The sequence below is a fragment of the Desmodus rotundus genome, chromosome 7 (assembly GCF_022682495.2).
Source record: "Desmodus rotundus isolate HL8 chromosome 7, HLdesRot8A.1, whole genome shotgun sequence".
In the NCBI taxonomy this organism is placed as follows: domain Eukaryota; kingdom Metazoa; phylum Chordata; class Mammalia; order Chiroptera; family Phyllostomidae; genus Desmodus; species Desmodus rotundus.
Window position 1 is genome coordinate 16,007,852 of NC_071393.1, and position 21,459 is coordinate 16,029,310.

General features: G+C 55.3%; 2 protein-coding genes and 1 non-coding gene across 4 annotated transcripts in view; all 3 read left to right on the plus strand.

Annotated features, from left to right (window-relative positions):
* Positions 1-8,828, plus strand: part of AP1B1 (adaptor related protein complex 1 subunit beta 1) — a 47,151-nt gene extending 38,323 nt beyond the window's left edge. For both annotated transcript variants that reach the window (XM_045200775.2, XM_024566775.3), the window contains 6 exons: positions 2,911-3,056; positions 4,772-4,901; positions 5,194-5,278; positions 5,937-6,023; positions 6,120-6,274; positions 7,833-8,828. In XM_045200775.2, the coding sequence (XP_045056710.1) occupies positions 2,911-3,056; positions 4,772-4,901; positions 5,194-5,278; positions 5,937-6,023; positions 6,120-6,274; positions 7,833-7,907 (678 nt within the window). In that variant the 3' untranslated portion in view covers positions 7,908-8,828. The remainder of the gene's footprint in view (positions 1-2,910; positions 3,057-4,771; positions 4,902-5,193; positions 5,279-5,936; positions 6,024-6,119; positions 6,275-7,832) is intronic.
* Positions 3,561-3,657, plus strand: LOC112310902 (small nucleolar RNA SNORD125). The gene has a single exon (XR_002975412.1). It is a non-coding gene; the product is annotated as a small nucleolar RNA SNORD125 (small nucleolar RNA).
* Positions 8,829-18,299: 9,471 nt separating the features above from the next.
* On the plus strand, positions 18,300-21,346 carry RASL10A (RAS like family 10 member A). Its single transcript, XM_024566728.4, has 3 exons — positions 18,300-19,232; positions 20,285-20,409; positions 20,713-21,346. The coding sequence occupies exons 1-3, from the start codon at positions 19,014-19,016 to the stop codon at positions 20,978-20,980; spliced, it is 612 nt and encodes a 203-aa protein (XP_024422496.2). The 5' UTR covers positions 18,300-19,013; the 3' UTR covers positions 20,981-21,346.
* Positions 21,347-21,459: the final 113 nt, after the last annotated feature.

The following is a 21,459-nucleotide window of genomic DNA, read 5'->3' on the forward strand; positions in this document are numbered from 1 at the left end:
AGAAGTAGGGCTGGCAGGATGTGGGGGCCGCTGAGGAGGGCTGATTCTGGCTCAGGCAGGAGGGTGAATGGAGGTGTTACTTTCTGAGATGGGGAGGGCAAGGGAAGGAGAGTTGAGCTTAGGACATACAAATATGCCGGCCAGACACTAAGGAAGGCACGGTGTGGGTCGCACCCTGGCCAACTAGGAAGCTTCCAGTGGAGACAGACCTGACCTGATGCCCTCATAACACTCAAGTTAGACACTGTGTCTGCCACTTTGTTCCCAGCTAGGGCCCCTCGTTCTCTTCCAAGTTCCCCTCCCCAGAGTTGGTCTTCAAGGGCGCAGTAACCTCTTCATCGTGACTAGGGAGCTGCGAGGCAGCACCTGCCCTGGCCTCACCAGGTATGCCAGCCGTACCTGCAGCAATGGTGGCTGGAGCCCCCAGGCAAGATCTGGACCTGAGGGGCCACAGCAAACAGCAGGTGCAGTGCTGGTAGCTGCACACGTCTGTGCCAGGGACTGCACGAGTATGGCACAGACCCATCCCACTGGGTCCTCCCTTAGCCTTATGGTGCTGTTATTCCCATTTGCAGTTGAGAAATCTGAGTGCTTTTGCCTGAGGTCACATAGCTGGTAAGGGACTGAGTCAAACTGAATGCAGGGAGTGGGAGGTAGCACCAAAGTCTGTGCTCCTAACTCCTATGTGATCACATCCCAAGGTGTTTAAGAACCTCCTGAGTGCTCGCCTTAATGTCGTGGGTTGTCAGAATTAGTAGGAGTGACAAGAACACACATGTACATGGAACGATGTAAAAAATGTTCAGTTGACTAATTACTACACAGATTGGCCTCATTGATGCACGAGACCGACACATATGTGTCAGAAGCCCAGTAGTACAGGCAGAAGGCACACCAAGTGACAGAAGAGCAGCAAAGACTCCTGCAGCCCTGCAGGTGCCAGCCCTTACCCGGCATTGCAGAGCTGCCAGGAATGTAAAGCCTAGAGCTGGCCCTCAGGGAGCTGACCCTCAGGGAGCTCTGTGTTCACTTTATCAGATGTTATCACTGCTTTGTCTTAGTGGAGGGCCAGGTGGGTGTACCAACAATGATTCTGGAAATGAAGATGAGGGGATCATGAGGTCAGAAGGAATCAAGGCAGGCTGCCTGGAAGAGGATTCCTTACAACGTGAGTGGGACTTTCTCCACTATCTTAGGCACAGGAGGTTCTTGGATGTGGGTGCTCTTTCTTCAGAAGGAGTAGGTATGTCGTCTACATTTTCCTAACAGCGCTGTGACTACCTAGAATTGTTTGTCCCATGTGCATTTCCCCTCCCCACCTGTAGGGATAAACACATTCTCCAGCCTTCCTGGTTAAGGGGATGAGGTTCCCTGTGTACAAGAATTTGAAATTCCTCAAGCATCTGGACTAGTGGGTGGTGACAGTTCATTGGTTCCTCAAGTAAATGTCGAGGGTTAGTGCTAGACTCCATGAACCCACAGTGACCAAGAGATGAAGTCCCCACCCTCAGCAGTTAGGCACAGTGACAGAAGGGGAGCCAGTTCTGTGAGAACCTGGGAAAGGAGGCCTGGTGAAGGGCCAGGGCACTGGGAAGTCACCATACTTGAGCCCTCCGAGTGCTGTTTGCCAGGTCACAGTGGAGAACTAAAGCCACGTGATGCCACCGTCAGATTTGTCCAGGGAATGTGAAGGGTGAGCAGGATTAGCAGTACGGTGGGGGTAGGCCCTGGGAAGCACTTAGCAAACGGAATGGCGAACATGTACTCTAACGGGGCAGGTGCCAGCCGAGCCCAGGATGGCAGGCACCAGACTGTGGCAGCTGTGGACAGTGGAAGTGATTGCAGGATTGGAGGGATTTTTAAGGGTGCCACGATCAGCCTCACCTTTTGAAGGAGGACTTTAGCTGCTCTGGGAATTGGGCCGGCCACAAGGTGGCTGCCATCTTACCTGGTGAACTCTGATGGGAGCTCAGACACAGGTGATGCCTGGAGAGAGGGAAGAAGCTGGGGACCTGGCAGCAGTTTGGAGGTGGTGGCACTGAGAGGACTTGGGCTGCTCGATGGTGGCCTAGGGGTCAGGGCATGCTGAGGGCTGCTGTGCAGGTGGTTCGGAGGTCCCTGGTGCTGGCAACTTGAGAGATGGTGGCACGTTTGCTGTCGTAGGACATGCTGGGGAAGCTGTCGAGGGGGCCGGAGCCTTTCACCCTTGCTGTGAGCCACCTGAGTGAGAATAAGGACCTGAGAGGCATTTGCACGTCCACAGGATGACTCCAGCAGATATCCTTCGAGGGCAGGGCTTGAATTCAGGCTCTTTGCTCAGCAAACATGCCCTGAATACCACTAGGGAAGCAGCCTGGGGGCGGCTTCCCTGAGGAGGCAGCTCTGAAGCTGAGACTCAGATGACAAAGGCAGCCAAACTGCAGACTGCCAGGCAAGGGGCCCTCTCAGGTACTGTCCTTGGTCCGACCAGTTTCAACAGCTAAAGGCCAGCCCTGCCTTCTGCGGGAGAGGACAGGCTGTGACGGCCAGGGAAGCCTAAGTCCCTGGCCGAGGCCCAGGATGGCCTTGAGCTCTCTGCTCTCCTTGGCTCATCAGGAGGCTGGCTTGAGTCCTCACCTTCCTCAGCCCTGCTTCCTGAATGTCTCATCTTTGACCTCTGAAGACTTGGTCAGCCTTGGGCATACTAAGCACCTCCCTGCCCAGAGCGCCTCTCGTGGTGGTGGCCCTGGGTGGACCATACAGGATGGTTCTCCTGAGATACACGTGGTCTTTCCCTGGTGCTAAAGGCCAGGGTGTTCAATCTGGGAGGCACCTTCAGGGCACAGAGGAGATTGAGGAAGGACCCTCAGGTGAGCTGTTGAGTGTTGGGGGTGGCAGACCCCAGCTCCGTCCCCACCATCTTCCCTGCAGGTCTGGCTCCCAGCCATGAAAGCTAAGGGGTTGGAGATCTCGGGCACCTTCACCCGCCAGGTGGGCTCCATCTCCATGGACCTGCAGCTGACCAACAAGGCGCTGCAGGTCATGACCGACTTTGCCATCCAGTTCAACCGCAACAGGTGAGCTCCCCACAGCTGGCCTTCCAAGAGCCCACGCTGGAGACTACAGGGCAGGGCCAAAGGCTGCCAGGGGCCTGGCCCCTTTTCTCTGGTGAAGGTGGGCATTCCTTACAGCCCTACCTCAGGCCAAAATTCTCTAGTTTCTCCCCTTAATGTGGACTCCAAGGTACTGGCCAGAGGGGTAGGATTTCTCTCCTATTACTGCCTTCCTCCCCTGCCCAAAATCCTCAGCTCCAGCTGCGGAACCTGCCTTTGGCGATCACTCCACATGACAGGAGCTTGGAGCCTCCTTTCCAGGCCTGAGAAGGCTGATGGGGAGGAGGCCTGCCTACCAGCCTCCCCCATGTGGCAAAATTAAACTGTCAGGGCCTCTGGGAGCAGTGGCTGCTCCAGGTTCCTCACCCTGACCTGGTACCCCGGACTGGGAATCGTTGGGGAAGCTCTTCTGTCTGGCTCAGTCAAGGTCTTCGTGGACCAGGCCAGCTAGGCCCGAGCTCTCTGGGGAGCCCAGGCAGCCTCTCCTGATGATCCTTCTTCCTGAGCGGCTCCAGTGATGAGCAAACTGAGCCTCTAAGAAGTTGACTGAAGGGGCTGCTTCCTCAGGGAGAGCCTGCGGGCCAGTGGGTCCTGACCCTCTGTCAGACCAGAAGGGAGCGGGTGGCTGCTCTGCCACTTAGCCTCACACGACCCTAGAGGCCACGGAAACACTCCAGGCTCCAAGGGGTGGTCCCAGTGATCGCTCATAACAAACTTACTGTGTGTTGAAAACTTCCTAGGTTCTAGGCCCTGTGCCCAGGGCTTTCAGAGTATTATCTCACGTGAGCCACCTGCCAGCCCAGTGAGGTTGATGCCATTACTCCCCTCTCAGGATGTAATGACGCCTGGGCTCAGAGGTCATGTCACACAGCAGCCCTGGTGGAGCTCCCGGGAAAGCCTGGAGTGCTGGGCCACCCCAAGGGTCTGAGCGTCCCCGTGTCGTCTCCTGCTGTGTCTCAGGCAGGCCCGATTGCCGTTGTGGGCAGAACGCAGGTTGGGGTCAGACAGCTTAAGCTCTGGGTCTCCGCAGTGCCATTCACCCGAGCGGTCTGGGCATGGGCCTGCCCACCCCCCCGAGTCTCTGTCTGGAAGCTGGGGGGCTGTACACCTGTCGCTCTTTGTATGAGGATAGGAGTTGGCATAATACCAAACGCTCAGTTCACGGTCCCAGTCAACACTGGTGACACACTATCCCAGAGCCTGTGGCTGGGCACCTCTCGCACCATGGGGCTCCTGATTTGTCCCCGTACTGCTTTCCCGAGAAGCAGGGCTTTCCCGAGTGTCTCTGGCCATTGTGGGATGGTCAGCTCCCTCCTGGGAGGTGGGAATTGGCAACAGCAACTTGGGCAGTCTCAGAGTTTTCGGGTTCAAAGAAGCTTACAGGCCCCTGGTATTAGATGGCGCTCTCTGAAGGATGGGCCAAGTCCGCGCTCACCTGGGTCTGCCCAAAGCCTCGCCCACTGGAGACAGAGGCTGCAGCCAGCCTGGGACTCTGTCCTCCTGTCCACATGGCCATTGAGGGGTGGAGGGTGGGGGTAGGGGTCTGCCTTTCTGGCTTGGGCATGGGCCTGGGCTGAGGCAGGCTTACTGGAGAGGCTTCTTGCCAACCACTGCCCCAGCTCTGGGACCCAAGGGCCCTGCTCCCCTCACCGTCCCCACGGAGACTTCTCTCTCCCCAGCTTTGGCCTGGCCCCCGCAGCCCCACTCCAGGTCCACGCACCGCTCAGCCCCAACCAGACCGTGGAGATCTCCCTGCCTCTCAACACGGTGGGCTCAGTCATGAAGATGGAGCCTCTGAACAACCTCCAGGTGTGTTCTGCGCAGGACCCAGCACCTCGGTCTTTGCGCGCATGCCCACCCCAGAGGAGGAGCCCAGTGGGAGGGTCTGGGGCCTGCCCTGTGCTGGCAAAGTGCTGTCTGTGGAGTCGTGCTCTTGGCCACAAATGTGCCTGGGGGCCTGATCTGAGGGGACGAAAGGGCTTGGCCCCCAGGGAAGGTGTGTGAGGGAGTCTGCTGAGGTATGGGCACAGGGAGCCAACCCTGCCCGGGGCCTCAGAGGTGCAGCCAAGCCGCAGGGACTGACTCGCACCCCTGTTTCTAGGTGGCTGTGAAGAACAACATTGACGTCTTCTACTTCAGCACCTTGTACCCACTGCACATCCTCTTTGTGGAGGACGGGAAGATGGGTGAGTTGGGAGGTCACCCCTGGGGTCCCTGGGATGGATGGGTTGCTTGGATTGGCTTTGTCCCATAGCAAAGTCCATGAGTCAGCCGGCTTCTCTGCAGAGCCCTGAGTGAGGGCAGCTGTGGGGTCTCGTCAGGTCAGCTGTGGCCACCCAGGGGGCATGCCACGCACTCTTGGTCCTCTATCTCTGCCCCTTGGCCTCGCCTTCGTTCAGCCTCTAAACAGCTGTTCCCTGAGCCCTCTGAGGCAGGGAGCCCAGGCCATGCCTCACACCGGATGCCCAGCTCCTGTGCTCTGGCTAGAACCCCTGAGAAGACTCTCTTAGGGCCCAGAGGGCTCACTTCCAGCCTGGGGCTACATGGAGCACTTTGCTCCCTTGCTTCTCAGTCCACCCTGTAACATGGACTGACTAAGGAGCAGGCTGCTGGGGTAAGCGCAGGAGGAAAGCAGATGTGGGTGCTGGGGAGGAGAGAGTTAAGGCCCCGAGGCAGGAAGCCGGTGTCTTTCAGGTGTGGCATGGGTGGCCACCTTCCCAGAGCTGCTGTGGTGGAGCTCATGCCTGTCCTCCGCATCACAGCAGGCCCATTTCCTGCTCAGTGTTACTGAGCACACTATGAGTTTATCAGGGTCCCATCTTTTCTCTCCACCCCCATCCCTAGAGCGGCAGATGTTCCTGGCCACATGGAAGGACATTCCCAATGAGAACGAAGCCCAGTTCCAGATCAGAGACTGCCCCCTCAATGCCGGTAGGACTCCTGAGCACCCCCCCACCCCATCCACTCTGCCCTTCGCCTGTACCCAATCCCTCCCCTGTCACTAACGGAGGGGCCTTTCTACCCCAGAGGCCACAAGCAGCAGGCTGCAGAGCAGCAACATCTTCACAGTTGCCAAGAGGAACGTGGAGGGTCAGGACATGCTCTACCAGTCCCTGAAGCTGACCAATGGCATCTGGGTGCTGGCGGAGCTGCGCATCCAGCCAGGCAACCCCAACTTCATGGTGAGGCCCCCGCCACCTCCCGGCCTGGGGGCAGCTCTGATGGGGAACACTCTAGCCCAACTAGGCTGGAGTTCCTTTGAGCCTGGTGCCAACAAGCATCAGAATTCTGTCCCTATAAAGGACCTTAGAAAGCTCTCAACTCTGTCCCATCATGTTGCCCAGATAAAACACCAAACTAGGTCTCAAAACAGTAAATTGAACTAGAAGGTTCTGTAAACATGGACCCTGTGAGGCGGCACAGTTGGCCTAACTGGGAGGAAGCCCTGGCCCTCCCGCTCCTGCCTGCGTGCCACGCCCCCCCCCCCCCCCGCCCCCCGCCCATGACGGTGATTCCGAGCAGCTTGTCCTTCCGGGCCTTTGAGTCTGAGCCCAGTCAGGACATGGCTTCTGTGTGGTTTGTCATTGTCCTGGAGGCCAAGGTGCTGGGCCAGGCCCCAGAGAGCACCAGGCTTTGCTCCTTCCCCGGTGCCCGCATATCTGGCAGGCATGGCCCTCCAGTCACTGCTCCCCGGGCCCTGCTGGTGGTGTTGGCTCTGGGGGTGGGTGGGGGCTTGGCGGTGGCTGCGGTGATGGTAATTTCGGTCTCCCTGTGTTTGGTTGCTGCATGTCCACCTTCCCTGCTGGTGCCCGTGGTACAGGACTTGGAGGTTAGCGGATTGCTCTTCTCTTCCTCTTTCCCCTCCGTCCTCCCCAGCCACACCTTGCGCACCCGTCTCCTGGCTTGGCTCTGATGCACTCCTGGCTCTCCTGGCCTCTCCTCACCCTGATGCCCCCCAAACCCAGGCAGACACACATGCAGCCTGCAGGCAGGAGGGCACATTACCCTCAGCCGACACCCTGGTGCTTCCCAACCTGGTGGCCCCGGTGAGGACCTGGTACCCCAACTTCCAACACACGTGGTGTGCACAGAGCCCTTCAGAGGAGACTGGGGCCCCCAGGGCCACTGCTGCTGGTTTCTGGAGCTCCATCTGCCCCTCTCCTTCCCAAGTGCACCTTCAGAAGCAGCGATTCTGGCAGAAGGGTGGTGGCACTTGTCTCTCCTCTGCCTGTGCTCTCCAGGCTCATGTTGCAGTTAACGCTGAGACGAAGTATCTGACGTACCCGCTTCCTGTGCAGGAAAGCGGGAGGAACCCGCGGGCCCCCCCTACCTCCCAGAGCAGAAACCTGCTCCCGCCCAGGCCCCGTGCCTCCTCAGGGACCTTAGTCCCCCACAGATTGCAGGGGACCAGGCAGCTCTGCCGGGTGGGGGCCAGGCACTCCCTCACAGCTCCGCCTGCTGATTCACGTTGCTTGCCAGAGGGCTGTGGTGGCTGGCTGACAGCAGGTGTGTGGGCTGCAAGTATATTTGGTCCACACCCAGCTGGCTGTGTCGGCCGCCCCCTCTCCTTCACCACACATCTGCCCCAGCTGCGCTGCTGCCACCAGGCCACGTGTGTGCACCACACTTCCATCTGGTCTCCACCCTCTGTGTCCTCCCCACGTGTTCCTTCCTAGCCTGGTAAACGACCGCCCCAGCGAGGAGCCCCGGGAATGAGGCAGCCCTTTTCTCCCCCTACAGCTCTCCCTGAAGTGTCGAGCGCCAGAGGTGTCCCAGCACGTGTACCAGGCCTACGAGACCATCCTCAAGAACTGAGGCCCCGGCCAGAGCCCGCCCCAGCCTTCTGCCAGCCCACTGAGGAGCTCCCTGCGGGGCAACAGCACCTCCTCCTAGGAGGGGCTTGGCAAGGCTCCTAGCCACCCATGGGGCTCCCTGCTCCCAAGGGCAGGGCAGCCCCCTCCTGGAACGAAACCTCAGCGTGCTCTGCTCTCGAGCTGGGAGGCTCCCCTCTTCCGTTGCTGCTGACATTTAGGGTCAGTGAGGAGGGGACTGAAGGAAACAGAGACAGCAGTCGCAGAAGCTGGACAGGGTTACCCAGAGTTCTCTTTCTTTTTCTGATACCTGAGGGCAGGTACAAGGGTTCCCTTCTTAGGCTCCCAGCCCGGGAAGCACCCTGCCCCTCAGTCTCTCTTGGGTTGGTGTTAACAGCCCTCCCCCTCAGCCCGTCCTAATGGGATGGACCCTTCCAGGCTGTCCCAGTGCATGGGGAGGGTCCCCTTGGTACCAGGAGAGTCTGGGGTTCCCAGGACCCGCAACCCTACCCTCTCCCTGCATCCACCCAGCCTGGGCCCCAGCAGTCAGGCCAGTTGAGCCACAGCCTCCCGAGAGCCGACCTGCATGGGGAAGACCCGGCAGAAGCTCCTAGAGGCTCTGCCCAGGCTCCTGCTCCCCTGGCAGTTGCACACACACCCCCACCCTCACCCACTTGCCCCTCTTGCCCCTGAGGACCGTCACTGCCTATGATACATTCCTCGGTGTCCCCTGGGCTCCCAGCAGAGACAGGGCTGAGGGATGGGGAATGCAGGCAAGCGGGGTGCACCCTGTCCAGGGTTTCTTTGGGATTTCTCCTTAGTGTCTGCTACCCTCCTCCTGGCCTTCCAGATGTCAGTGCTGGCTGACAGAGCATTAGGTTCTCCTGTTACCGCTGTTTAATAATAAAGATTCTGCTTTTGGCAATCATGGCCACTTTTTTCCCTTTCCACCAGATGTCAGAATTGAAAGCTGCCTCCAAGTGGTCGAGGTTGGTTTTCTGAGTCCTGCTATCTAATATATATATATATATATATATATATAAATAGAGATTATATATTGTATGTTTACTCTTATTTTCAAAAAGAGAAAGTGAATAAAAATGATGACATTAAGCCTGTCCCTGGCCAGTGTGTCAGGTCCTGCCTGAGGCTCTTCTGGTGGGGTCTGGGGTCCCCTGGAGTCCAGGGTCAAGCCCTTGAGCTATGTGCCCAGCCCCTCCCCTGGCACTCTGAGGACAGCGTGTTTCCCTCTACCCTGCCCTTAAATACTGGTCTCCCTGGCACCTCTCCCACCCTTGATCCCAGCTCTACCAAGCAGACGCTGTCTGGCCTTTTGATGTTCCTTTTGGTTTTCCTCAGCTCCCTGCCATCAGGGAGACTGCTGGGAGTGGCTTTGGGGGAGAGGGCCCTGGCAGGCAGGCTGCGCACCAGGCCTGTCTGGGCAGGCAGCTCCCCACCCTGCAATTGCAGCTGGCTGAGTGTGGCACTAAGCTGACAGCCACCCAGCTGCCACCAAGAACTCCCCATGTGGCCCTAGTCCTGGCATTGGCCTGGCTGTCAGGGGAGGGCAGCCAGCCCTGGGCAGGGCTTCAGTGGCAGAGCTGCCCATGGGTTCTCAGTGCCTCATGGCTGGTAGGCCTTCAGCCTGCTTCTGAGAAAGGAGCAGCCCAGGTGCCTCTAACCTGTTTCAGCCCCAGCCACTCCCTGCACCCTGCCCACCCTGCCCACCCTGACGCGGGGCTGCCTTCCCTGCTGCCTGGGGACCAGGCGTTGGCAGGGGCACCTGGCCCTCCACTGTCCTGCCCCTGACCCCTGAGTATTGCCATGCCATCCTGGGGACCACAGAGCCTAAGCCCTTGATTGCAGAGCCCTAGTTCCCATATCACCTGAAAGCCCCAGGCTCCGAAGGCCCTGCACAAATGCAGCTGGGGTTCCCTCCGGCTGTGGGCTAGAGGAGCAGCGTTTTGAGCCCTTGAGGAGAGAGACTCTTACCCTGGCCTGCCGCGTGGCCTGCTGCCTCAGACACGCGGGAGGTCCGCTTCCACCCAGACACCCTGTGAGCGCACTGCTGGCTCAGCCACCCAGGGACTGCACCCTCCTGCACTGAGGGCAGAGGGGTGGAGTTACAAGATAGCTGTTCCTAGTGGGTTGATGATGGGCGACTTCAGGCCCCGGAAGAAGCCCCTGAGGTGAGGTGAAAAGCTGGTGAGAAAGGCTGGCTTGGTCGGACAGAGCACCTGGGACAATCACCGAACATCTTGGGTTTACCCTCCTAATTCAAGCTGAGGCTGGGCCTGGGCAGTATTGGGCAGGACCGTACCACGATTTTGCCCTCTCCCATCCACGCAGTGCCCAGCACGATGGGACCCAGCAGTCAATATACTTGGGGAGAAGCCGAGGCAGAAAGAGCATGCTCACTGCCAGGACCTGAAGCCTGGGCTTTACCACTTCACCGCATCAGGAAAACATGCACCCAGGGCCGCCATTGGAGGCCCAGGGCTGTAGAAGTGCTTCAGGGAGTCTCCAGTCTGTGTCCTTCAGCTTCCTGCCCCTCACCTCAGTGAGAATCCATCACTCTTCCTCCTCCCCTCTCCTGGCTCAACCTGGTCCTGATGTGCTCAGGCCTCCGCACACTCAGGGCCTGACACTTCTCAGGGGCCTTGGCATCTGCAGATTCTCCAGCATTATGGACCTTCCCAGCCACGTGCGGAATGCAACAGCAGCCAGTTACTTCTGGAACGTCCAACATAAACCCAGGGGCCTGATGGGGTACCCCTGTGTGCCAGCCACAGTACTAAGTGGCTTCCTTTGCTTACTTTTTTTTTACATGGCTTCACTTCACATTTTTTAAATCTTTAGTTAGTGGTTTGCTGTTTTTGTTATCTTAAAGGAGTGATTCTGGGCCATGGTTAAGGTGAGCCACACAAAGGATTGAGTTCTCTCTCCCACCCTTCCCTAGTTCTTTTATTTATTTTATTTCTTATTTATTGATTTTAGAGAGAGAGAGAGAAATATCGATTTGTTGTTTTGCTTATTTAGACATCCATTGGTTGATTCTGGTATGTGCCCTGACTGGGGATGGAACTGGCAGCCTTGGCGTATAGGGACGACCCTTGAACGAAATGAGCTCCCTGGCCAGAGCCCACCCTTCTCTACTTCATAGTTCCCCTCCCTAGAGACAAACTTTGTTGCTAGATTTTGGTTCTCTTCCGGGAATATTTTGTACATGTATGTAAGCAAATCCACAGAGATACTTACTAAACAAGTGGTAGCACACTCGAGACACGACCAGCTTTGCTTTTCTCACCTCTCTGTACAAATAGGCCCACTTCCGCCCTCCTCGTCCTTCAGCCAGTGCCGGCTGGATGGAGACACTTGGGGCTGTTTCCATCTGCTGCCATTCTACGAACCGGTGCAATAAATACCTTCCCACACACGTCCTTGTTCGAGGGCACAAATGTAGCTGTAGGATCTAGCCCCAGAGTTACCAGAGTGTGTACACATTTTACATTTTATATTTTAATTCCTGTTTTGAAAAGGAAGTGCATTCACACCATTCAAAACCCAAAAGGATAGAAGTGAGAGCTTTTTTCTCACCCCAAAGGGAACCAATGTTACCTCCTAAAGAGACTCAATGAGGTCTAACATGTTTTTTTTTTCTTTTTATATGCAAATGGTAGTGTGGAATACACACCATTCTGCACCTTACATCTTGGAGACTTTTCCATTATCAGTGGCTTTTCATGGCAGCTGTATGGTTTTCCAGTGAATGGAGACACCACCCTGAACCAGGACCCCCGAGATGTCCCTTGAGTGGTGTCTAGTGTTGCTGGTACAAGTGATACTGCAAAGAACATTCATTTTCATAGATCAATAAGTTCCTGAGATGGAAATTGCTGGGTCAGCCCTGACTGGTGTAGCTCAATGGATTGAGCACGGGCTGCAAACCAAAGGGTCGCTGGTTCAATTCCCAGTCAGGGCACATGCCTGGGTTGCAGGCCAATCCCCAGTGGGGGCCGCGTGAGAGGCAACCACACATTGATGTTTCTTTCCCTCTCTCTCTCCCTCCCTTCCCCTCTCTAAAAATAAATTAAATCTTTAAAAAAGGAAAGAAAGAAATTGCTGGGTCAAAGGTAGGCTCATCCGTTATTTTAATAGCTGTTGCTAAAACTTCTCCATCCGACATGCCCACCAGCCAGGACTGAGATTCTTCGCCTGTGCCTGCACAGACTCAGCGTACGGATGTGCGCCAAGCGGGCGGGCGAGGCGCTGTATCTTACCGTGTTTTGAGCATGCCTCTGTTCATGTGTTTCTGAGCCATTTATATATCCTTTTCCACAAGCTGTCTTCATCCTTTTTGCCCACTTTTCTTCATCGTTATTGGTCCCTTTCTATTTCTCCCCATTTTGTTACTGCTGTTTACTTTTCCTTGCTGAAGTTGTTTTTTATGTAGTCTTCTTTCAATCTCTTCTTCCTAGTACTTACCTGATCCGAGTGTTTGCGTTTCGATCCTGTTCCATCTGGGCTTTATGTTGGAGACAAGGTCGGGATCCGACTTCCTCTTTTCCCAGATGGTTACCCAGTTGTCTCCACACCCTGTACTGAATAATTCATCTTCTCCCACAGATCGAAATGTCATTTCATCATACACTAAATATATATGAGTGCTTTGGTGGATCTGCTGTGCCCAGAGAGTTTGTCTATTCATGAGCCACTGCATTTTTTGGAAATGTATTGCATCTTTATATTTTCATAATTTATGGTACCCTCTTATTTGCCTTCTTTGTTCCATTTGTACCTTAAAACTAGTTTGTTTAAAAAAACGGATGGTAATATTTTTTATTTAGATTACATCAAATATTTATGTTACCTGATGGAGAATTGACATCCTTATAATGATGTCAATAATAATACTAACTTCATATCCAAATACAGGTGTAGATGCCTTTTCCATTGGTTCATGCTTCCTTTGATGTCTCTTTGTCATATTTTAAGTTTTCTTCATTAAGTTCTTGCATGCATATTTATTTTTTAATTTTTTTTGTTATAGTTGGCACACGACATGGTGTTAGTTTCAGGTGTATAGCGTAGTGACTCAGCATTTGTCTACTTTACGATGTGATCATCACACTAATTCTAGTAACCATCTGTCACTGAGCAAAGTTGTCACAATATTGTTGACTCCACTGATTTATTCTTGCATTGATTCGAGTGTTGTCTCACATTTTTTAAATGTTTCAATTACAGCTGACATAATTTTATTAGTTTCAGGTGTACTCCGCAGTGATTGGACATCACATAGTTTATTAAGTGATCATCCCAGTAAATCTCACAGCCATCTGACACCATCCACAGCTGTTGTAACATTACTGACTCTGCTCCCTATGCCGTGCTTTCCGTCCCCGCGACTACTCTGTAACTGCCCATTTGTACTTCCTGATCCCCTAACCCCTCCCACCTGGGAAACATCAAAATGTTCCAATATCTCATCAGTTTCTGTTCTACTTTTTTGTTTATTTTTTAGACTCAATAGTTGGTAGATATGTATTTATTGCCATTTTATTGTTCATATTTTTTATCTTTCTTCTTCTTCTTCTTCTTCTTCAAGAAGACCCTTTAGCATTTTATATAATACTGGTTTAGTAGTGATGATCTCCGTTAGCTTTTTCTTGTCTGGGAAGCTCTTTATCTGTCCTTCGATTCTAAATGATAGCTTTGCTGGGTAGAATTGGCTGTTTTTTGCTTCTTTTTATAAATGGCTTTGTTTCATTCTTTTCCATATATAATATATTTGTGATCTATTTTATATGTTTACAAATATCTAAAATATAAACATAGGAATAATATAAAATAACACAAATTATATAATACATAATTTTTCTTTTTTAAATTGATTTGAGAGAGAGAGAAGATCGATTTGTTGTTTCACTCATTTATGCGTTCATTGGTTGCTTCCTGTGTGTGCCCAGATCAGGGGTCAACCCACAACCTTGGCGTATCAGGACCAACTGAGTTACCCAGCCAGGGCCTACAATACGTCATTTTTCAACAAAACTGCAGACTTTATTCAGATTTCACTCATTTTCCCATCCGTGTCCTCGTTCTGTCCCTGGATCCCACATTCCTCGTGGTTGTCATGTCTCCGGAGTCTCCTCTGCTCTGTGACAGGTTCCCAGACTGTCTTCGTTTTTCCTGACCATAACAGTTTCGAGGGGTACTGGTTGGATATTTTGTAGACTACCCCTCAGTTCAGATGTTTTTCTCAGGGTGAGATGGGAGTTTTTAAGAAGAAGACCAGCCCTGGGTGTTGTGGCTCAGTGGATTGACCACCAGCCTGTGAACCAAAGGGTCGCCGGTTCGATTCCCAGTCAGGGCACATGCCTGGGTTGTGGGCTGGGTCCCCAGTTAAGGGTGTGCAAGAGGCAACCAACTGATGTATCCCTTGCACTTCGATGTTTCTCTCCCTCTCTTTTCCCCCCCTTCCCTTCTCTCTAGAAATAAATAAATAAAAGCTTTATAAAGAAGACCAAAGTGGTGCCCTTCTCATCACATCACCTCGGGGTACCTCTCATCAACATGACTTATCACCGTCACATTAGCCTGAGTCACTTGGCTAAAGTGGTGTTTACGGCTTCTCTGCTGTGAAGGTACTTTCTCCCGTCTGTACTCTGTTCTTTGCAAGCAAGTCACTAAGTGCAGCCTACACCCGGGAAAGAGCGCGGGGGCGGGGAGTAGCTGCATAAATTATTCGGTATTTTTTTGTAAGGAAGATTTGTTTCTTCTCCCACACTTATTTATGAAACGATTTATATTAGTTTGGAGTCTATTTATTTTATAATTTTGGTTTCAGGCAAAACCACATTCCTTTTTTCTTAAACTGTTTCAGCTTCGGCCACTGGGAGCTCTTGCAGGTAGATTCCGTGTCCCTTTGACATGCCACCTTCCTTGTGTTCCTTTTGCAACTTCCCTACTTTCTGGCACTGCAAGATGCTCCAGGCTCATCTTGTACTGTCCTGCCCCAACCCTGGAATCAGCCATTTTTCTCCAAGGAGTCTGGTTTATTTATCAGCGAGCAGCATTAGATGTGGGTGCTGGGTGTCCTTGTTGCCCCCGGGGTGGCACTGCTAGGCTCTCTGAGCTGGTGTACTTGAAATGTTTGTGTGCATACTCACCCAAGTGTACAGACATACCCCTCCATTATGTTTTATGATTTGCATATAAAAATGAAACTGTTGCCCTGGCTGGTGTGGCTCAGTGGATTAAGTGCCGACCTGCAAACCAAAAGGTTGCTGGTCTGATTCCCAGTCAGGGCACATGCCTGGGTTGCAGGCCTTGTCCCCAGTAGCGGGTGTGTGAGAGGCAACCCATCGATCCATGTGTCTCTCACACATCGATGTTTCTCTCCCTCTCTTCCCCTCTCTCTAAAAATAAATAAAATCTTAAATTAAAAAAAAATTGTTTTATAAGTACAAATTCTGTCCCCTCCAGCCTTACTAAACTGTAGTTTTTCTCTTTGTGTCCTCTCATTCCGTCCCACAATGATGCTATGAAGCTAAGACCATTATCATCCCTTTAAGGAGAAGGACTCGGAGAGTTTAAGTAACTCGCCCAGATGATACCCCCAGGGAGGAGCTTCCACTTCAGAGGCGGGAAGCCCTGCCTCCGCCGCCTCCTAGTGTCCTGATGGCCATAGCCCCTGCAGGCCTTCAGGGGGCTGACCAGTTACACTCACCGAGCAGCGGCGTTGTGATGGTGACCAAGGAACCACTATACGCCAGGCATCTGTGTGTCAGGGTAATCCCCATTCAGGGCCCGGGACGAGGGGCACGGAGCTGTAATTCACGGTCAGGATAGACCCTGATTAATGGTCAGCGAGTGGCCCAGATGGCTGGAACAGAGGAGTCCAGAGCAAATGCCGCTGGAAGCTGGACACAATCCAGGGAAGGGCTGGAGTTAGGCCAGTTAGGAAGAAGCTGTGTAGCAGAGGCCAGGACATGGGGTGGTGGGCACCGAGCTGGCCTAAAGGTGGCTGTCAGCAATGAACTGGGGGACGCAAAATCCCCACACAGTGCCTGTCCCTGGCTAGGCCCTCTCAACTGCCCCTCAGTCCACCCCACTTCCTGTGGCTAATCCTCAAGGGCTCTGCTTAGGCGAGTCATCAGGTCCTTCCTGAACCCCCATCCTTGGGCAGGCTGGTGCCCTCCTGGGTCTTATTAGCCCCCCAGGCCTGAACCAGCCCAGTGCTCCTGTTTCCATCTGTCTGTGCCTGGCTGTATGTCTGTCACCCTCAGCAGCCACAGAGGGTGGGCCTGGTGCCCAGCGCCAGGTTCCTAGTGCTGAAGGAACACATCATGGATGCCTGGTGGGCGCTCCCTGGAGCGCTGCAGGGGAGGACACGAGTGAGGGGCACAGGAGTGGTGTTGTGGCAGACAGCCGCCGGGCTGCCTCTCCTTAGGGAATGAGGGAGGGATCGATGAGAGAAAATCTGAAGTTTACATCCCAGGCAGACAGGCAGCCCAAGGTCTCTGGCTTGCTAGTCCTTGCGAAGGGGGCAGCAGTTGCTCACTCCTGTCGCTTAGCTCAACCCCCCTGCTGAAAGGATCTTCCTCGAAGTCCCTCCCCACAGGGCCAGAGATGACCGCCCCACTAGCCCCTGGGCCCAGATGAAGTTGGGCTCCTCAGGAAGCCAGGCTTGGTGACCCCAGGTCCTGGGTTCTGGTGCCCGTGCCACCGCTTTCCTTCTGGACAACGTTGGGCAAATCATTGCATCCCTCCGAGCCTCACTGAGCACGCAGCTATGGGTCAGGGCGTACCACTGGTCCTTCAGAAACAGCAGCTGCTGCTAGTGATGCCGATGGAAGGGTTTCCTAGGGAATGTGTCACCCCTGCAGAATCTATGGGACTTCGTGGGAACTTTAGGACATTCCCTGTTCAGAGTATGCTCCATCATTCCAAAACCACACACTGAGAAACCACACTGGGACCTGGAGATGCCCCCCACCCCACCAACCCCGTTGACTGCTCCTGAAGAAGCCGTGCCCAAGAAGGCACTCTGTCGGAAAGTGCACCTGGCTCCCAAGGGTGGGCAGGAGTGAGAAGAGAGGGTGGTCCAGGCAGGGGAGAGGGCCCCACTGAGGGCCTTAAGGACGACTAGCCTGTTGTCAACCCCACACCCTGCTGAGCACCAAAAGGGAAGGGAGCCTTAGTCTATTTACTCCCTGCCTTGTTCCCCAAGGCAACGAGGTGGCTCACAAAACCCAGCAGCCTGAAAAGTTCCAGAGTGAGAGGGGAAATGGGGTGATGGGAAAAAATCATGGCAGGAAAGGAAGATGAAGCCAGGAGTCCCCACTCACTGGGCCTGAAGACCCGAAACAGCTGCCATAGGTAGTCACAAATCTGACTCTGAGCTCCCTACTGGCTGAGGAGAAAAGGGAAAACAGGCCCAGGTCCCTGATCCGACGTGGGAGGATATAAACACACCCAATGCTCTGAAGAAACACCCTCTGGTTGCCATCGTCCGCTCCCTGGAGGCTGCACCCCTCCCCACTTCAGGGTTTAGTTCCTGGTCCTGCCTCCACTTCCCCCAAGCTGAGGTGTGCATGTTTGTGTGCTTACAGTTCCTAGATCCCATGTATTCTAGAACCTTCTCTCCCACAATAGGACTTTTTCCCCTTTCTTTTTAAAATCCGTCTCAGCATCCTGGCAAGCAGTAAGCAAAACCCTCGGTCAGGGCGGAAACAGGAAAGTGTGCCTTTTACCCAGTACCTGCGCATCTGGTCAGAGAAGTGAGAGCCCCCTCTGCAGGGAGGAAGCAGGCAGAGGAGAGGGCAGCTGGGCAAACCCAGACTTTCCAAGCCTGATGGGGAAGGAACTTCCACCAGCTCCGGGGAGGGAGGATTTGGGCTTCGAGGGAGCTACAGGTGGCAGCTCAGGCAGAAAATTTGGCTTTAGCAGTGGCGGAGGTGGTGCCAACCAATTTCTAAATCTTTCAGCCTTGTTTGGGCAGGGATTTGCGACTGAGCTGATGCATGACCTGGTACGTGCTGGGCTCAGCACCCACCCTCTGTCCCGCCCTTCCTTGATGATGGCCGTTTGACATATTCTGCAGTGCTGGCCATTTACTTCGTGGGCAGAGGAAGGTGGGAGGGCTCCTCAGAGGAGACCACATGGCTGCTAGTCTAGGGTCACCCGATGCCCCTCAACTTTGGAGAGTACTCTTAATTAAACGGAGATGCCGGGCTGAGGCTGCAGATTCACGGATCACTTACCTAACAGCTTAGTAAAGGGCCCAGCCCTATAGTAGGTTCTCAAGGAATGATGTCTGCTTTTGATGGATGCGGAGCAGTGAGCCAGCGCAGTGCGGAGACTCGTCCAAGGTCACACAGCAGGGGCCGTATCCGACCCAGGGTGGCCCGAGTCCAGCGGGCCGGGGTTTGTCTGAAACCAGCTTCGGGGAGCGGTGTACGGAGGAGCGGACGTGGGCGAGAAGGGCTTCTATTTTGGAGCGGATGAGAGGAGCGTGGTGCGCGGAGGGGGCTGGGTAACCGGGCTCCCAGCGCCCCAGTCACCTTCCCGCGACCCTTCCCGGGAGGGGCGTCCCGGGCGAGTAGGGGGAGGTGGGAGGGGCAGCAGGCGGTTACCTCATCGGCTCGCTCGCGCCGCTGGCTGGGGCGGCGACTCCCGGCGCCGGAGCGAGAGAAGGACGGAGGGATCGTGGCGCCGAGAGGCAGCACCGGCCCCCGCGTCCCGCTCCACTGCGGGACCCTCGCGGCGAGGAGGTCGGATCTCAGTGCCGCGCGCTGCCGGCGGCGCCTCCAGCCGCGCTGCGGGGCGGGGGCCGTGTCTGCGCGCGGCGCGTCGGGTCTGTCCTCTCCGAGCTTCGGCACCCGCCGGAGCTGCTCGTGCGCCCGTCGTCGGCCTGCTCGGCTGTCTGTCTGACCTCCCGCCGCCAGCTCAGTCCTCTGGCCTGGTCTCTCCCGGCCGCGGCTGCTCCAGCGGGCGATGAGGAGCGCCATGGGGCCGGGGCACACCGGGCAGGGCGCGCGGGGCGCACGGAGCGGCGCCGGCCCATGAGGCTTCCCAGCACAGGGCGCGGCAGCGCGCGCTGGCCATGGGGGGCAGCCTGCGGGTGGCCGTACTGGGAGCCCCGGGAGTGGGCAAGACGGCCATCATCCGCCAGTTCCTGTTCGGCGACTACCCCGAGCGCCACCAGCCTACGGATGGGCCGCGCCTCTACCGGCCCGCGGTGCTGCTCGACGGCGCCGTCTACGACCTGAGCATCCGCGACGGTGATGGCGCTGGACCCGGTCAGAGCCCCAGGGGTCTAGAGGTAGCGGCTCGAGGGTCGAAGAGGGGTGTGTCAATGTGTGTGTGTGTGTGGGGGGTCGGTGTACACCAGTGTGTCCGCGTGGGCAGCCGCAGGGTGCCCAACTGTGTCCACGGATTGAAGAATGAATGCGTGTCCTGGCGTTTGTGTGTCTCATCTTCTCGCTGGCCTGGAGGTGCGCAAGGCCAGGCCCAAGGCTGGGCGATTTTGCAAAGTGTTTTTTTCTCCGTTAAGTGCCTCTGTATTTGCCTGCCTCCGCTGGTGGGTCTGGATTAGTGCGTGGTGGAGCATAGTCGTACCTCCCCCAGGGGTGAGCGTTGTGAATTTGGGGCCTTGAACAGAACCATATTGGGAAAGTTGGGGCCAGGCACAGGGGTGTACTTTCTTTGGACGGGGGTGTCATTCTCTGCTCCCTCATTTCTGTGACCTGGAGCAAAGACTCGTGCAGAAATTCGTGTAAACTTGTGCAGGACAGACATTGAATCCTTGGAGCTGGGTGCCTTGGAGAGGCGAAGAGGCAAGAGCAGGCAGGATTAAGCAGGGTTTCTAGGAGAGGTGGCATTTGGGCTGAACCTGTACAGATGAGTGAAGCTTTGATTAAAAGAAGTGGCAAAAACATCCCAGGTGGAAATAAAAGCGTGTGTTTAGACTTGGAGACCTAAAAGTTTACAGCTGCCCACAATAGGCCCCGTGCTTTGGAATTAGTATAAGGGGTGGTAGTGACCAGCCAGATCGTGCAGGGGGTGGGGGAGGGGCCAGATGGAGTTGAAAGCTGGAAAGAGAAGGAGGAAACTAGAGGGTAGGCAGAGAGGAGGCCTAGAGTGAAGTAATTATACTAGTGGCTGACCAACTTCAGGCACGGTTTGGAAATTTTTACCCTGGTGGCCATGAGGACGGTCGGGCCCAGGGAACTCGGGGGAACAGGTCTCACAGAGGAGGATGGGGACACCGAGGTCTGAGGATGAACTGTGGGTTTAGCGTCAAGACCCCCGCAGAGGTCGGGGAGCAGAAGATTGGGGAAAGGGCGCCGGCAAACCCCAGCTTCCCGCCCCCAGGAGTGGCCAGACACTAAGGACTGGAGCCTGCAGGACACAGACGCCTTCGTGCTTGTCTACGACATCTGCAGCCCGGACAGCTTCGACTACGTGAAGGCGCTGCGGCAGCGAATTGCAGAGACCAGGTGAGGATGACAGGATGCGGCTGGATTGAGGGGTGGGGGGTGGCGAGGAGAAGGGGAGCTTTTGCCAATTTGGCCAGGCCTTTGCCCGAAGGGAGTGAGTGGCTTCTTTCGCCATTGTGGGCCTGGTCTCAGGCTTGCTGAGCCAGGCCTTTGTCTGTCGGAAGGTCTTTGGCTCACACGGCTCTGGTGTTTGCTGGGGGGTGTCTGGCCGCAGGAGAGGATGCTCTTGAGTGTATAAGCCCACAGGGGGAATTACCACGGGGTCCTTAGCACCAGTGGCCCTCATTCCCATCTGGTCCCCAGGCCGGCAGGCGCACCTGAGGCACCCATCCTCGTGGTAGGCAACAAGCGGGACCGGCAACGGCAACGTTTTGGGCCTCGGCGTGCACTGGCCGCCCTGGTTCGCAGGGGCTGGCGCTGCGGCTACCTCGAGTGCTCAGCTAAGTACAATTGGCACGTGCTGCGTCTCTTCCGCGAGCTGCTACGCTGCGCTCTGGTGCGCGCGCGGCCTGCACACCCAGCCCTGCGCCTACAGGGGGCGTTGCATCCCGCACGCTGCAGCCTCATGTGACCAAAGTGGACGGGGCATTTTGACTGGAACAACCGGGGACCTGGACTGGACGAATTTGCCAACTATTTTCGGATTGGACAGGACAATCTCCTCCCTGATTGGATGAGGAAAGCTCCCGCCCAGTCTCCTGGAGGACGACAGGCCTCTCTTTGAATCTCATTGGATCCAGCCAGGCCCCTTCGGACAAGATCAGTTTTTTCTGGGATATGGAGTCACGATCTCACTGGATGGAAGGGACTTGACTATGAATCTGATTGGAAGCTCTCAGACTGCTCCTGGAGCCTTATCGGACAAAATCATAAGTCATATATCTCAGGAGATAATAAAGGGGGAAACAATTCAAGTGCACCTGGCATTTCTGGGATGGACAGGGTAGTCATAAGCCTAGAAACGAGCTGCCAGGCTTTGCCCCCAACAGCCAACTCCAGAATCTCAACACGTAACAAGGCCCCTGAAAGGGTGTGATGGCCCCAAGGATG

What these genes read in the sequence shown, in the direction of transcription:
- RASL10A (XM_024566728.4), top strand. Translation starts at nt 19,014, where the DNA reads ATGGGGGGCAGCCTGCGGGTGGCCGTACTGGGAGCCCCGGGAGTGGGC. An exon ending in AGAGCCCCAGGGGTCTAGAG is followed by an intron (nt 19,233 to 20,284) that starts GTAGCGGCTCGA and finishes TCCCGCCCCCAG; the next exon opens with GAGTGGCCAGACACTAAGGA. An exon ending in CAGCGAATTGCAGAGACCAG is followed by an intron (nt 20,410 to 20,712) that starts GTGAGGATGACA and finishes TCTGGTCCCCAG; the next exon opens with GCCGGCAGGCGCACCTGAGG.